Source organism: Lycium barbarum, chromosome 12, assembly GCF_019175385.1.
Source record: "Lycium barbarum isolate Lr01 chromosome 12, ASM1917538v2, whole genome shotgun sequence".
In the NCBI taxonomy this organism is placed as follows: Eukaryota; Viridiplantae; Streptophyta; class Magnoliopsida; order Solanales; family Solanaceae; genus Lycium; species Lycium barbarum.
In genome coordinates this window covers 4783926-4801592 of record NC_083348.1, presented here as the reverse complement: position 1 = coordinate 4801592, position 17667 = coordinate 4783926, and the positions used below count along the sequence as shown (strand labels likewise).

The window sequence follows — 17667 nt, the reverse complement described above, 5'->3', positions numbered from 1 at the left end:
TCGTGATAATTCACTACTTGGGGATCCTTGTGATGTGCTTAATGTACCTCTAGTTAGTGATGATGTTGATGTAGTTGGTCAATTGAAAGAATGTGACGTCTCACTTTTGTTTGTTTCATGTCAACATGAGTCTCTTGATCATGTTTTAGTGTCATGTGATAAGACTCAAATTTGTAGTAGTGATATGTGTCATGTCTCTAGTCATGTGAATGAAAATGCATTGAAAGATGATATGGTTCATGGATTACTTTCTTGTAAAGGATAATGTCTTATTTGAGGATGACATGACTAATGAAAGTGAAGTATCTAGCGGAATGTTTTGTAATGTTGAACGTGTAGACACTTTTAAGGACTACATGGTGTTTGCAAATCCACTATGGAGTGATGACGCCCTTCCCTATGATGGAGATCTTTCCTTTGAGAATGATGATACATTTATGGGGTAGGAGTGTTTTGAAAAGAAAAGTGATTCTTGTTTACAAATTGGCATTTCTTCCTTGTGTGTTCAAACTTATAGTAGCAAGCTAGATCTTGTTCTTGGACCTAATAGTAAGGCTACATTAGAGGACACCATAGATGAAGTCATTTTGAGTGACACCTTTCTTTACTATCTATTTTCATCTGATGACATTCATGTTATTGTTGGGAGTTCATTTGATTTTAGGTGGGGTCCTATTGGTGTACTTAGTTGTTGCCTTGCCCATGTTATGTAGGTATCTTTTCCTTTTGACCCTGGTGAAGTCTTAACTTTGTATGAATGGTATCATTTTGCAATTGAGGATCATTTGTGTGTTGTACCAACTTGGTTTCTTGAAACTGTTGGTTCCTTTAGAATATCCTCATTTCTTGATCTTTGGGATAGCCAAGTCCTTGGTGCTCTACTTGAGAGCTTATTTTTCATGAAAATAGTTGATACTTGGCTATATCACAAATTTGTGCTTACTTGGCATGGTGGTAGATTGGTCCACCCTAACACTAACCCTCATCCTTTGAGGACTTGGTTTTTGTTTGTCTCCTTTTTGGTGTTACAAGGTTTAGACTCGAGGATGAATCCTTTTCAAGAAGGGAAGAATGATGCAAGCCGAGTTACCTCAAGGACATTTCAAGGACCGTCTCGGGGAGTCAAAGTGTGGATGATAGCATGGGAGGACAGATTGGAGATGGATGAGCATTGAAGTGGCCAAATGAGTGAAGGATGGCTATGATTACAAAAGAGGCAACTTTATTAATTCAAGACTTTCATCTCCAAAGGAATACTAGCCAAACAAAAGCCTTGTTTCATTCAGGGTAGTTATGTAATAGTGTAGTTGTCTTCCTTATTCCCTTAGTATAACTTGTTAGTCTTTCATTTTATTTAGGGGCTTTTTATGAATTATGAATTATCTCTATAGAGAGAAACTTGTCAGAGGCTTATAGAATTAAGCTCTGGTTGATTCTTGTTGTTGAGAGGATTGGTTGCTTGGGAATTCAATTCTCTTGAAGTCATCCTAAGAGATTAGGTGCTTAATAGTGTGTAATTAGGAGGTCTTAACTAATCTAGAGTTTTGGTTGCCTAATTGTGCCTATTTTTGTGTCAATCTATCTATCTTTTCTTTTCCTTGTTATTTTATTGTTTTCGCGTATCCGTTACTGTATCAATTGGACTGGATATTTCAACCCATATGCCATGGAGTTGTATAATGATTTCAGAATCATTGCACAAGGCTGTCAAGTTCAAGGTAATGGAGACTTAGGATATGAGGTGGTTGAGGGTGAAGGTAGACATGTTGTGGATGTGCTTAGGAAGAGGTGTACATGCAGGACATGGGACTTGATAGGAATTCCATGTCCTCATTCCATTAAAGCTTTACTTCATGACAAACAAGAACCACTGAATGAGATGCATTGGTGGTATTCAAAAGAGGCTTACATGTTGGTGTACATGCATAAGAGCTGAAAAGAATAAGGCAAGGAAGAGGGAGGGGCTGCGATTAGCTTCAAGAAAGGGTCTGAAAATGACATGTGGACACTGTAGTGCAACAGGCCACAACAAAAAAAGATGTCCTATGGTAAAGTAATTTTTCCTTAATTATTCAATGTTTACATTATCCTATTTAAATGTCTAACTAATTTGACAATTTTTGTAGCTTCAAAGAGCCGCACAAACAGTCCAACATGTGCAGTGTCAACACCCCAAGCCAGTTCAGGAGTGTAACTTTGTTTTCATACCTAACCCTGTCTTTAATGCCTCTCCAATCAACAGACCAACCAGCAATCAAGCCAACCAATTTCTGAAGCTGCTGGACCTTCAAAATCAAAGAGAAAAGCAAAAGACAAACCTATTGCACCGTCAAAAAGGTCTGCCAAAAACAATGTTGCACCTTCAAGTGCAATTAACCAACCAGTTGCACCTTCAATAGCACTTGTTGATGAAGATGATGATAAAGGTGAACTTGAAAATGAGGATGAACAACCAATTCTAAGGCCTAAGGTGATATCTGAAGCTAAAACTAGGCTTCAACTCAAGAAGATGCATCAGCAACTATCTGGTTCAAGGAGAATTGGCTTCAAGGGAGATGAGAATGTTATGAGTATGCCTACTAATCTTCCATACTCACTAAGACAGTTGTCTTGTAGAAGAAAACCATGTGTGACCTCAAATCAGTTGGCAGCAGAAAAGGAGAAAAAGATTGGCAATTTGAAGGCAAAAAGGGGCAAGCATTAGGGCAGAAGTGACTTGGTTGTTGCAGTTGTTTCTTTTTCAATTTTTAATGTTATGTAATGGCACAATTAAACTTCATATTTTGCTGTTTTTTCTTGTGAATCAGTCTTGGAAGAGGTTGAATTGATTCACTCCAAAAAATTTGTAGGTGCTTAGTTTTTGTGGGTTGCCATGTATATCAATGGTAATAAAGTGGTCTTGTGGTTGAACATTTTGCAAACACATGACAATGCCATTGCTAGTTATTCAGTTTGTCTTGTATGTTGTTGATTTACATTACAATGTTTAAGAATTTGTTGTTCATTTACATGTGTCCAGTGGGCTGCAGCGTATATGTCCAAATGTTGATTTAAGGCTACCAAATAAGAGCAAAATGCAGAATTTACTGGACATATGCAGAATTTCTTCATTAGTAACCAAAACAACAATATTACATTACATTTGTTCTGCAAATTCCTAAACAAGCTCAACTAGTGCACATCAAATTCAGTTGACATCAACACCAACTCACAAAAACTAACCTAACCAACTTTAACACAAACAAACAATGCCACTACAATTATGCATTTTCTTGGCAGCTACAACAACCAACAATTACACTACCTCATCTTGGCAACTATAAAACCAACAATAACAGCCAAGACATTAGAAGCAAGCTTATCAATTGGTGCACTTTCAACTCCAAGGTTTCCACTTTATTCAAATTTGAACTTTCAATACTACTCTTCAACGTTGAGTTCTTGACTTTCAATAGCACCCATATCCTCCATGATCTTCTTCAAATGGGTTCTTTCCTTCCGAATTGAATCCAGTTCAACTTTTCGATTGTGGATCATCGTTGACACATGAGGTGGAAGTTTATACCAATCCCAATAACCACAAGAGTTTGACCCAAGAAGACGATATTTGTACAATCGATGTCCATCATTCTCAAGGGTCGTAGTATTAAAATGTCTTGCAATCAATCCATACTTACAAGTACGGGACTGAATTTGTTGAGGAGAAGAAACAGAAGAGGATGCCGACATTTTAACAAAGAGAATGCAACAAACAACAATTGATGGAGAAAAAGTAAGAAGAGATTTGCGTTTTCTAAGAACCCTAATAAGAAGAGGAAGAAGAAGACTCGGCTGATTTTTATGAAATGGGTTCGAGGGTTTCTAAATTTGGTTAAATGGGGAATGTAATTGGGGCGGGTTGTTCTTTAGTTGGGTGGTCCAGTGAAATGGTCCAGAAATTTCAACAGCAGCCATATCCTTCAACTCTGAATAAATGTTGGACACTTTGTTGAGTTCTTGACTTTCAATTCCACCCATATCCTCCATGATCTTCTTCAAATGGGTTCTTTCCTTCCGAATTGAATCCAATTCAACTTTTCGATTGTGGATCATCGTTGACACATGAGGTGGAAGTTTATACCAATCCTAATAACCACAAGGGTTTGACCCAGGAAGACGACATTTGTAGAATCGACGTCCACCATTCTTAAGGATCGTAGCAGTAAAATGTCTTGCAATCAATCCACACTTACAAGTACGCGACTGAATTTGTCGAAGAGAAGAAACAGAAGAGGATGTCGACACTTTAACAAAGAGAATGCAACATACAACAAATTGATGGAGAAACCCTGAGAAGAGATTTGCATTTTCTAAGAACCCTAATAAGAAGAAGAAGAAAAGACTCGACTGATTTTTTATGAAATGGATTCGAGGGTTTCTAAATCCGATTAAATGGGGAATTTAATTAGGGCGGGTCGTTCTTTAGTTAGGTGGTCTAGTTAAATGGGTTGGGATTAATTAGGGATTATCTAATTATATGGCTAACCAATTAAAGGATGCCACGTAAAAAATCAAATGGGATCGTAAGAAATAAGGGTATATTAGACCGCATAGGTTAACGTGGGGGTATTTGGGGGTGGAAAGGTGGATGGGGGACATTTTTGTACCAATTCTAATAGTTCAAGGGTATTTTAAGCCCTTTTCCTATTAGGTTTATCAAAATTGGAGTCTAAAATCAAGTAATACTTATTTCTTAAATTACTACATTTTGAAAACTATTATTATTTTCGTGTTGCAGGTCCTGACAAGTAGTTGGAGGACCATCTGATTAGGCTTGCATAGTTCAGTGGATACTCTGCAAGCTCCACTTGTTCTGGACTTGCTCGGTTTTGGTATGGTACTATGTACATTCTTTATCTGTATCTTTTGGGTATGGCGAGGCCTTGTCCCGACAGGTGTTATATGTATAGATGTTATATACGGCCTTGTCGGCCTTTTTTAAGCGGGGCCAAAAAATCAAGACCACCCTTGTGGAGGCCGTTTGTGAGCTTAGACTAAAATTTGGTATTTGGACTTGTGCATATATTAGGCCTTAGACTCTCTCTATCTCAATTTATGTGATATAGTTTAGCACGACGTTTCAGAAAGAAATTTTTGAAACTAGTGATCTTTAAACAAGTCATAGATATTTGTGTGACTGTAAATTATTTAATTAAGGTTAAAAGATAAGTTTTAAGTTGAATTATTTCTAAATATAATTTTTTTTTTTTTGGACCGATTAAAAAGGAAAATGCATATAAATTGGGAAGAGTAACAAAAATTGAGGGAGAAGCAATTTACCAAACACTTTATACTCCATTTTGTCACATTGTACTTTCTTTTGGGATTTCCCTTATCTTCATTTCTTATCTTCATTCATTCTAAAGCCAATACAAATTCCACTTTCAATAAGAGAGGTTTAAGAAGACAGACCCCATAACAGGTGCTAACCAAGGAAGAGTAATGGCGGCTGCGCTTTCATGGCAGTCTCATTTGAGTCAGTCTCAAATACCCAGATTTGTTTTCTCTAATGCTCCCCGCCCATCTACTGCTACTACCATTAAGATGTCTGTTTCTGTTGATGAGAAACAGAAAACTTTTACCCTTCAAAAGTCTCAAGAAGCTTTTAATAAAGCTAAGGTATCTCCAGAGTCATTCTTTGCCGTTTTTAATTCGATGTTCTTACAGCCCCTTTTTTCAAGAATTCTATATACTGCTTTCCCTATTGTTGAAATTATAGGATTAGAGCTTAAGAATTGGCTTTTCCATGCCTATAATATTGATAAGTTTGCTATTTCTGAGGTGGGGCGGTGAAAAAAAAAGTTTTGTCAAGAATGGCATGAATCTGATGAAGTTATGTGCAATTGGTGTAGCCTAATGTACAATGCGATAGTCCTCGATTAACTGACCTGCTTTTAGGTTGAGAAGTTATGAGCATCTTTTTCTGTCTCTAAAATAGGGATAATGGTGGAACATTGGTTATATGTCTTGATGGTTAAGTCCGTCAACTTGAGGAGAAATCTTGAGGAATGTGAACAAGTAGCAAGCTTTATGTGCTAAAGCATGTTTTCTGGCTTTTGAATCTCTTTTTCCTTGATGCCGCTTCAAACATTGTAAAGAATGATTAGTAACTGCAAAAACTTTCCCTTCTTTTTCGACAGGAAGTTAGAATCATCATGAATTTAGATGGAAACGAAATTGAATAATTGTTTTGATCTTTAGGTTGAAAAAGAGAATTATGCCATAAACAGCTTGATTTTTCATGAAACAAGTGCATAGAATAGACTAGTGAAAAAATGTGTTCCGATCCAATGTATATTTCGTAGTTATGAACCTTAAATTAGTATTATTAAAAGCCATCGCTTCTTCCCTCCATGCGAGAGGTTATCACTCCATGGGTGAAGCCATGTGCTTCACATAAATGTGCGTTCAAGCAATGATGTGTACAATAATCCAACCAGAAGTGGTGGATTATTTGAATCTCAACTTCGAGGATTTCGACTAATGCCAATATCGATGTATATTGGATGCCGAAATTAGTTATTCCATGTGTTCCATTTATTTGACACAATTAGTCTTTGGAGAGTTAAAGAAGTTTTTGTTGGACCACAATTATTTCAAATACTTCTTAAAGCATTTTTAATTGTTAAGTACTCTGATTTATAGTACTTTTTATGTAGTTTTTAAATGTTTACATTTTATTTTAAAAAGCATGAAGATCGTATGCCCGAATTCACACGGAAAATTAGGTAGTTTGACCCCTCATACTCGAATCATGTCAGATAAATTGGCATGGAGTTAGTATTTAATTGCAATATCATTATTATATTACTAATTCATATATGAAGTTGGTTTTTATATTTTTTCGTAAGTTGTGCACTTCACTTCTTGTTTTTCACTTCAAGCCTCGTGGACCTTGTTATTTATTTGTGTTTTCTCACTTCTAAAACATTGCTTTAAATATTCTTGGACGTTTTAAGTTTAATAGTCACTTTAATATTATATACTAATCTATTAAAGAAAACACTGCCCTCCATAGTTGCTTGAGTTGCTTCCTCAATGAAGGAGGAATCTTACTTGGACTCTTGACAATGAAGAAGCGACTTCCGAAGTGTACTGCTTTATGTTGTTCATTTTCTAAGACGGTGTTCATTAATTTCTTTAATTTATCTCTAATGGCATGAGATGAAAAAGCACACAAAACTCCTTTCAAGTTTATTGATTTCATCTCATGTGTGATTGTTTGTAGGAGTTGATGCCAGGAGGTGTAAATTCTCCTGTACGTGCTTTCAAGTCAGTTGGCGGTCAACCTGTTGTGATTGACTCTGTGAAGGGCGCTTATATGTGGGATATTGATGGTAATAAGTACATTGATTATGTAGGTTCATGGGGCCCAGCTATCATTGGTCATGCAGATGATGAGGTGCATTTCTTTGCTTTAACTCCGTGTTTAGACCAAAATTTCGATGATTACCGTTCATTTATTTGGCCAGCCCTCTTAGCGGGAGTACCTGCCTTCTATTTAGAAACCTGGTATTTGTATTCCCTCCTAGTAGCTGCTGCATTTCTTGTTCCGATAATGAGTTAACAAATTGAAGCCTGTTCCATTGTAAAGTTTGGCTCTAATTTATTGGTGAATCAATTATCAACAATGTCTCTCAATCCCAAATTTGTAGGGGTGGATTACATAAATCAAGTGAATAAATTCGACTCTATTCAGTTTTGTTTCATTCGAATATTAAATAATGCGTCTCTTAAGGCAAATTAAGGGTTCTTTTGAAATTAGTTGTTTTCTTAATCACACATTTTCTACACGGGCATATGAGTCTCCAACAAGAATAAAAGACTTCTGAAAAATACCAGACCTAATCATGGTGTGACAACGACAACTAGGCTTACTCCCCAATGGTTATATCATATGAATCCTCTGCATTCATCGTGTTTTATTATTAGCTAACTCCGTAAAGATTCCAAGATACTGGTAGGTCTTTTCTGATTACTTTCCTTCATGTTATTTTAGATCTACCTCATTCTATTTTATCACCTTAAATCTTTATACTATCATGCATCTAGAAGTCTATATAGAACATGGCAAGACCATTTCAGGTAAACTTCTCCCATCTCTAACTTGTCATAAATAAGTAAATAAGGATATGTTACTTATCAATTAAAAAAAAATTGTCTCCAGAAGAATGTCTAATGACTAGTGTGAACATGTACTCTGGTTGCTACTTTCTATTAATTTCTTTCATAGAAGTCAGAGTCATGCTGTGGATAGCTCCTGCTATAGAGTGCAAACAGAATAGCTTGATGAGGCAATTTAAGTTGAAGCAATTCAGTTAGAGCTTGAGCTTAACCTTTCTAGTTGAGTGGAACCGGAAAAACATTGGTTTCTTGTCCAAAATATGCATGCAACCTGTGACATCCTTTCAGAGGATGGGCCACGTAATCCCACTAAAAATGTACTTTTGATGATAACGGAAATATAACCTTTACCTTAACATGTCTCCGACTGCTATCTATGTTGCTATATTGCTCGGATCCTCCAAAACTGATGTCTCACAAGATCCTCCAACAATGATTAACTTTTGGAGGATCAGACGCACACCCGATGACATCTTTGAAGGATCCGAGCAACATAGCTATGTTGGCTCGAAAGGTATAGAGCTGTTGTATTGTGGCTAGTTAAGAATTAAGATAGTAGGCGTTAAATGTTTTTGACATGTATCATGCTGTGATGAATTTGGGCCATGTGAGTTTCACAAGGTAGGATAAGGTTTGCGATAGTTTGACAAGTGCATTATGAATGAATCATCTGAATACTGCAAAGTGGAATTGATAGAGGATCCATATAGCTGAACCTGCTGGTATGAAATTGAGCAGTAGTTTGTTGATTGATCATGCTGTAATACATGTTTTGGAGTTTGGCCGAAGTTTCTATTCTGGTAAGAAACTTGCATGTCCCATTGTCCCTGTAGGGATATCAGAGATATTCAGAAAATCTCTAGTTTTAAAAATTCGTAATTTGCCTTAGGAGACAAACTATTTAGTACTGGAATGAAATGAATCTGAATATTGCAGAATGAATACGTAGGACTTACATAACTGGCCCCAACTAATTTCATCAAAAAGAAATAAATAATAACTGGCCCCGACTAATTTGGAATTGAAATAGTTGATGGCTATTGATCATGCAGTTTAATGGATATGTATCATATGTACCTAGTATATGCAAAAAAGTAGAAAGGTGAATTTAAAAGTCTACCAAATTATTAACTTCAATATTATGTAATATGTATTTCCATTTTTGTACTCACAGCACTACGAGATAGGATGATAATTCTGTAATATATATATATATGTCTATATTTATATTTGAATATATCTGCTTTTATAAATGATTATTATACTGTGTGCTTAGTGCTACAGTTTGGTATCAAGCATTTGGTTAGGAATCTTTCATTTGACTCCCCAATTACTGATGAACTGGTCTCTGTACTGAATTTTCTTGAGGCGTGTTTGCCAACTATTATTTCCAATACTTAAAACCTTCAATGTTCCTGTCTCTAGGTATACCATAAACATGATTTAAGTCCTGTATTCCTTGTCAGTTAGGAAGGGCGACAAAAGAGGAAAGGAGTGAAAGATATTAATGCTTTTCTCTGTTGTTTTGAGGCAGTAATCCTTGAATTACGTTTACTTGCAGGTGCTAGCAGCCTTGGCCGAGACAATGAGGAAAGGAACAAGTTTTGGTGCTCCATGCCTCCTCGAAAATACTCTGGCAGAGATGGTTATTTCTGCTGTTCCTAGTATAGAAATGGTTCGTTTCGTCAACTCTGGAACGGAGGCATGCATGGGGGTTCTACGGTTGGCTCGTGCTTTTACTGGCCGGTCAAAGATTGTAAAGTTTGAGGGTTGCTACCATGGTCATGCCGATCCATTTCTTGTTAAAGCAGGCAGTGGAGTTGCCACTCTAGGACTCCCCGACTCCCCTGGAGTTCCCAAGGCAGCTACGCATGATACTCTGACAGCCCCCTACAATGATATTTCTGCTGTTAAGAGCCTCTTTGATGACAACAAAGGAGAAATTGCAGCTATAATACTTGAGCCTGTTGTTGGGAATTCTGGCTTTATTCCACCCAAACCAGAATTTCTAGATGCCCTTCGCAATATCACCAAAGAAACGGGTACTCTTCTTATATTTGATGAAGTTATGACAGGATTTAGGTTGGCTTATGGTGGCGCTCAGGAGTATTTTGGAATAACTCCTGATTTGACTACACTTGGGAAGATTATCGGGGGTGGCTTGCCAGTAGGTGCATATGGAGGAAGGAGGGATATTATGGAGATGGTGGCACCAGCAGGACCGATGTATCAGGCTGGGACCCTAAGCGGAAACCCATTGGCCATGACTGCTGGTATTCACACACTTAAGCGGTTAAAGCTACCGGGAGCATATGAACACTTGGACAGCATCACTAGTGAACTTACTCGGGGAATATTGGATGCTGGGAAGAAGACTGGTCATGCAATGTGTGGTGGGTATATAAGTGGAATGTTCGGTTTCTTTTTCACGGATGGACCAGTTTATAACTTTTCAGATGCAAAGAAGAGTGATACTGCTAAATTTGCCAAATTTTATAGAGGGATGCTGGAGGAAGGTGTATATTTCGCACCATCCCAGTTCGAGGCTGGATTTACTAGCTTAGCACATACTGCAGAGGATATCCAACGGACAATAGCCGCTGCTGAAAAAGTTTTGAGTCAACTTTAATTGCTCCAAGTACCGTGGTTTTGTACACTAGGCGGAGAAATTTCCTTTAAGGTTCTCTCTTTTTTTGTGATAAATAAAACACATTTGTAACCAAAAAGTTTTGTAATATCTTGTTAATTGAGAAATATCCTCTACCGTGCCTCTTTTGGGGTGGGGACGCTGACTGGCTAGTGACTTTAATTTAGCTCGAAACAAGGACTAGAGTTCTTCTAGGTCCACACAAATCCCCGCAACCTTGTGTATAATTCTGATCCAAAGTCATGTTCCATGTGCTGTAGTAGCTCTTTCCTAAATTAATCAGTGCAATTATTTTATTATAGGAGAGTCTGCAAAATGAAGAATCAAGTGAGGAAATGATTCTTCTTGACTTAGCTTGCATACATAAAATGTGGACAATAATGCCTAGGTATTTACAGGACCTATTTACTGTTTACCTTGTGTAGTATAAATTCTATCTTCTTTTTTCCCAAGTTCATGAATAAAATAATATATGTATCCTAAAACATTCACTTAGTTTTTTATTCATGAACAAAGATAATTCATAATATCACAAAAGTCAAAAAGCCTTTTCTATGCGTTCATTCTTTGAACACTAAACTTATAATGACATACATAGATTATAATGACATACATAAACTATAATCTCATTAATAAGCATAACTGTAAACATTCACCATCTTAGTACACAACAAAAGGATCCACTGTGAAGTATAAATAACAGCTAGTAACTTAAATTGTCATTGAAAAATACTACAACAACAACAACATACTCATGGGTCTGGAAGGGTAGAGTGTACGCAGACCTTAATTACCCTTACCTCGTGGAGGTAGAGAAAATAACAGAAAATAAACTGAAGAAAATAGCTTCCACGAAAGCGATAATGATAAAGCGATTGCACAGATCCTCAAAAAATCCTAATTCTATATGCAGCAGAAAAAAGTACTACAAAAGGCACCACAGGTACAACTAGGTGTTCCACAATACTGACAGAAACATTGTTGTTGTAGCATTCTACGACCCCCCATTCTCATCAGCATACTTGTAAGTTGCTCTATTTCATGCACATCCCTTTCACTCAAAGTAGAAGTACTAAAACTGGGTACTAAATCTCCAGTGGCAGCTGTTAAGTACACGAAAAGTGCCAAAATCATCAAGAAAACAGTTGCCCGAAGAGCCATGGCAGTTAATGAAGTAGCTAGAGATATCTCAGTTTAAGTCAAATGCTTGAAGTACTACGAAATTTCATAATCTTATATAGAGCTATTTAATTCATTTTATTATTGCTATTCAGTGAGATTGATGTGCCAGATTTTTGTTGTTATAGATTTTTGTTCTTATTGATGAAGTAATTAATCTACGATGAAAAATATGCAGTTTGAGCGGCTAGTCGGCAGTTTCATTTTGGCTTCCCAATTCGTTGTTTCCTAGGGAACTTTAATTGATTAGAGATTCTACAGTATCACTACAAAAAGAATATGAATTCGCGACGGATAATTGGACCATTGCAAATTTGCAATTGTATACGGGTAAATCCGAGGATATGGACATGCTCGGTTTTCCGTTGTCATGGTTATGTTCGGGCAGTGTACGACCGGCTTATCGAGGATATGGCACCAAGCTTGATCCGAAACGAGGAATTAAAACAGAGGCGGTTAACCACCATGAGGAGAAGACCGGAATATCCGCCCTCAGCCGGATATTTCGGCATCAATCTCGGCAACAGCTGTCACCAGATTTCTTTTCCTTACTTAGAATTGTACTAGGGTTGGGACTCCTCTATTATATAAAGAGGAGGTCCTCATTCATTGTAGGAGGTTTTTTCGGCGACAGAAAGAAAGAGAGAATTCACGTACTAAAGCAATAGAATCATCTGAGTTCATTCATATTCTCTAAGATTGTCTTCATTATTCATTGGGTAAACACCCGATAAAAGGGTTCGACCTCGGTTCCGATACCCGAGGCCAATCATCATTAATAATTGGTCAGATCTGCACCTTTTATTTACTTATTCGTTTATCTTGTAATCTCATCTCGAATTGAATTGAGCCACATATCTTTGGCATCACGCATAAATTTAATTGTTCTCCATTTTAAGGTTAAATAGTTTGGCGCCCACGCCAGAGATAGTAGTGGCAGTTCAATACAAAATTCTGGTTACACTCGATATTTTACATTTGTTCTATAAGGTTTGATTTCAGGTCTACCAGACTTGTCGGATTCCCATTCCGTCAACTTTCAAGTCGAGCCAAGCCATCACGAGCATAACGACGGGGGCGTACCTAATAACAACACACCCCCTGTATCCTGTTCAAGTCGGATCATCGGTGGGCAACATACCGGCCGACGAGAATAACGGAGACATGCTGCAACAACTCCAAAACCAGTTAGACATGGCTATGGCCCAATTACAGGCCCAGCAAAAGATCATAGCGCAATTGCCAAACCGAAGTCAAGCACCCGATATTGCTCCATCGGAACAGACCCAGGATACGGAAAAAGGCACGTCACTCGGAATAATGAGAACCACCTCGGGCAGAGCGGCGAGCTGATAAGAATGCTCGAAGAATTGATGAAACGAGTCGAGTCCGGCAAAAAGAAGATAGAGGCGAACGATAAGAAGGTGAAGAACTACAACTCGAGGGTCGATAAGATTTCAAGGGCCCCACCGGTGGTGAAGGGACCAGATTCGAAAAAATTCGTTCAAATGCCATTTCCGCCCAGTGCGGCGCCGATGAAAATCCCAAAGAGATTTCTTATGCCCGATATCCCGAAGTATAATGGGACAACGGACCCAAATGAACATGTGACTGCATATACGTGTGTTACTAAGGGCAATGATCTCGCCGATGACGAAAGGGAATCAGTGTTGCTTAAGAAATTTGGTATCGTAATGTTATAGCCTGTATTTTGTACGATCGAATAATTCGAGATAGTCGTGGTAAGTTAAGGGCAAGACCATTTTCCAAAATTATTTTAATGCACAAGTTGTTTATGAATATTATTTATGAATATTATTAGTATGGAAATATTGAGAAAGGCTAAGGATAAAAAGGGAAATTCGCAAAGTGGCTCAAGGTAATATTGTGGAAGGCTAAGGGCAAAATGGGAATTTCACAAAGTATTCAAGAAATTTCTTAAATGGACCATGGTGGCCGTCCAACTCAAGGCCCACCTAGATGAATTATGTGTATATATATATATATATAAGATATATTGGCCATATTTCTCCACAAAAGAAATTCTAGAAGCTTGGAGAAAAAGAATAGGGCCATGTGTCCATAATTCTTACTTGAGGGGCTTAAAAAAATAAATATAGACAAATGGTGGAAAAAGAAAGATAAATAGGACATAACTATCTTCATCTTTTAGAAAGATGAAGAAGTTTGGAGAAGGAGAAAAAAATATACAAGGCCATTCGGCCATGGTGTAGCCGAAGAAGGCCATGGAAAATTGATCAAAAAATAATTTCTTCTAGCTTTTCTACCAATTGGAAGGTCCTATACAACATGGAGTAGTTGTTGGATCAATCAAAACATTCATTGGTGCAAATCACAATCATAGCCGATTAAGAACATGAGTGGGAAAAGGTATGTGTTTAATCTTCTTTTAGATATGTTATAGATGATTTATGCATGTTGTAGTATGCAGAAAATGATGAAAATCATGACTTTGGTATGTTGGGGTGTTGGCCGTGTATATACTATATTGTGTGGGGGTGATGAACTAATTTTTATTTAGTATATTGATTGTTGTAGATGTGGATTCCATGATGAAAAATGAGGATTTAGTGGCTTGGAATGAATTTGAAATCGTTTGTGCGTTATTGAAGAAGTTAGTATGACATTAGTATGGTTTCTTATACTTGTAGGAATGATATTCCTAATGTGTAAGTTGTAAATATAATTTATGAATTTGGAAGTGAGACATGTGTTTGGAAGATTGTAAGTTGGTTGTTGTGATTGAATTGAATATAAGAAAATGTTGTTGAATTATGTAAAAGAAGTTACTAACGTTAGAAGGTACTTGGGATTGGTTGACAAAGTTGTTAATGTGTAGATTGTGGTGTAGTTCGTGAATTTGGAAGAAAAAAATGTGTTGTTATTGTCTTTATTAAGTTTGGAAGATTTCGGATTATTGTGGATAATGTGGCCGAGTGAAATTCTCGGATTATTGTTGAGAAATTGGCCGAGTTACATTCTCGGATTTGTTGTTGATGATTTGGGCTGAGTTAGATTCTCGGGGATGTGATATTTACAGGGGAAATGCTGCCGAAATTTTGGCAGATTATAAGTGATTTTATTTGAAAGATCAAGACAAGTAAATGACAATGAATCTAATGATTATGTAAAATCTTCTTGAATGTAGAATAGCAATCTTGGATAAATAAGCGTAGCTAATAAGGTGTGGCACAGGTATGTAAGGCTTACCCTTTCTTTCTTTTGGCATGGTCTTTATGAAACGAATAAATGACGTAGATGTATGATTTCAGAGAAATTCCTATTCTTAGAGCCACTAGGATGGCTAATGTCCTTGATTTTCATAAGCTATTCCATATGATTTTGATGCGTATCTATGATGTCCGAAGGTCTATTTGATATGTTTCCGAATGGTATTCGAAAGATAATCGATATGAATAAAGTCTTGATTTTTCAAATGTTAGCACGTTCGACTATTCCATTGAGTCTTTGATATAATTTGATATGTACATATGATTCCAAAAGTTATATTTGATTTGATCTATACGATATCCGAAAGATACTTGATGTGATTATTGCTTCGATTTTCCAAAAATGGCTTCTGAAATGCTCGTAGAAGGTTTTATACTTCAAACGTCCATAACTCTATCATACTAAGTCGGATTGACCCGAAACTTGTGTCTGAGCCTTCTGATGTCGGTAAGCATACTAGTCTATCGAGTCTTGATTTATGTGCATATGGTTTCGCATTATTCTGTTCGTGCAAGCCTCAGTTTGGATTTCACTGAGCCCGGGCCAGGACATGTTCTCGTGCGTATTCCACTGCATCGTTCACCGAGTCCCTCTCACTTGCGGGCCGGGACATGTTATATGTATATGATGTTATGATGATATGGGGATGGTGGCCAGGATGGCATATGATGACTTTATTCACCGAGACCCGCAAAAGAGGGTCGGGGCACGTTATATGTATCCACCGAGTCGCTCAATAGAAGGTCGGGACACGTTTGATGCATACATGATATATGATATTGACATGCAGGATTCTCTCCACCGAGTCCCTCACGGGAGGGCCGGGACACGTTATGCATATATGGTATGTGATGTGGACATGTATGATTTTATCTACCGAGTCCCTCACGGGAGGGCCGGGACACGTTGTTTGTATATATGATATATGATAAGGATATGCATGATTTTCATTTAAAAAGGCAAGTACTTCGATGTTTTAAAAAAGTCAGACTTGATTCTGGTAATTCTCTGTTTCAGTCATGATTCTGTTTCCTGTATTTCATGCCTTACATGCTCAGTACATTTTCCGCACTGACCCCCTTTCTTCGGGGGCTGCGTTTCATGCCGCGCAGGTACACCCAGATGAGTTGAAGCTATTATAGAAGATGCTCCAGCGGAGTTGGCAGGCTCTACTTGTTCCTGGAGTGCTGCCGAGTCAGGGTATATGTGCTAAGATGTTTTGTTCGAAGTTAGAGACTTTGCAGACAGAGTTGTGGGTATAGAATGTCAATTATGTAAGCGGCTCCATCAGCTGATGTGTTAGTTATGTTATGATATGAATTCCATATAATTACAGATTTTGTTGAATTTGATAAACAAAGGAAAGAAAATATTTCTGAAAGCCTTAATATGTATTTCATGCTTATTTGATTTAAAAGTCCGAAAAGAGTATGTGTGTGATAAGAGTTGGAGGGTTCGCTCGGCCCTAAGTAAGGGTCGGGTGCCCATCACACCCTAGGTAGATTAGGGTGTGACACGTAACTTTCCCGAACATTCGATTGATTCATTTTCCATGCTTGCTGATGCTTTTGTCAAGGCCCATGTTGGGGCCATCAAGGTCGAAACCCGAAAATCAAACTTGTTCAACGTCAAGCAGCGAGATGACGAGACCCTTCGCTAGTTTGTGGCCCGATTTCAAATGAAATGCATGGACTTACCTCAGGTCACTAACGATTGGGCCGTTCAGGCTTTCACTCAAGGGCTCAATTCAAGAAGCTCGATCACATCTATGGAGCTAAAGCAAAATCTGATAGAATACCCGGCGATCGCCTGGGCTGATGTACACAACATGTATCAATCAAAGATCAGGTTCAAAGATGATAAGATTCTGAGGGCCGCTTCAGTATCATGGCATTCTGGTAAAGGAAATGATCAATCGAAGAGAACGACAGATCAGGATTCCAGATCATCATATGACAGGTATCAACCTTACCCGCTCGATCGAAGGGGAAATGGGCGCAACAGCGAATCGGGCAAGAATGATAGAAGGAATAATCGAAGGAACGATCGAGGCCCAGGTAGTCGTGGACTGATGAACAGAAATGTTGTCGATAAAGCCTCGAGAAACAGAGAAACTCCAAGGTTATCCGAGTATAATTTTTGCGTCGATGTAGCGACCATAACGGCGGTCGTTATCTGTAACAGAGAAACGAGGCATCCAAGTCCAATCCAATCTGATCTAGAGAAGCGAGATAAAAGCCTTATTTGCAAATACCATCACACTCACGGCCATCGAACGGAAGATTGTCGGCAGCTAAGAGAGGAGGTTGCCCGTCTGTTCAATTTGGGACACCTTCGAGAATTCCTAAGTGAATGAGCAAAAACTCATTTCAAGAACAAGGACTCCAACAAACAGGATAGACCGGAAGAGCCTCAGCAAGTGATAC

At 37.9% G+C, this 17667-nt stretch overlaps 1 protein-coding gene across 1 annotated transcript; it reads left to right on the top strand.

Annotated features, from left to right (window-relative positions):
• The first annotated feature begins 5333 nt into the window (after nucleotides 1–5333).
• On the top strand, nucleotides 5334–10955 carry LOC132621568 (glutamate-1-semialdehyde 2,1-aminomutase, chloroplastic-like). The gene is made up of 3 exons (XM_060335892.1): nucleotides 5334–5658; nucleotides 7268–7441; nucleotides 9725–10955. Exons 1-3 carry the CDS (start codon nucleotides 5482–5484, stop codon nucleotides 10790–10792), a joined length of 1419 nt encoding a protein of 472 aa, XP_060191875.1. The 5' UTR covers nucleotides 5334–5481; the 3' UTR covers nucleotides 10793–10955.
• The last annotated feature ends 6712 nt before the right edge of the window (nucleotides 10956–17667 follow it).

Excerpts from the sequence above, each read along its gene's own strand:
- LOC132621568 (XM_060335892.1), top strand. The coding sequence starts at position 5,482 with ATGGCGGCTGCGCTTTCATGGCAGTCTCATTTGAGTCAGTCTCAAATA. Across the intron at positions 5,659-7,267 it reads AAGCTTTTAATAAAGCTAAG|GAGTTGATGCCAGGAGGTGT; the intron begins GTATCTCCAGAG and ends GATTGTTTGTAG. Across the intron at positions 7,442-9,724 it reads TTGGTCATGCAGATGATGAG|GTGCTAGCAGCCTTGGCCGA; the intron begins GTGCATTTCTTT and ends GTTTACTTGCAG.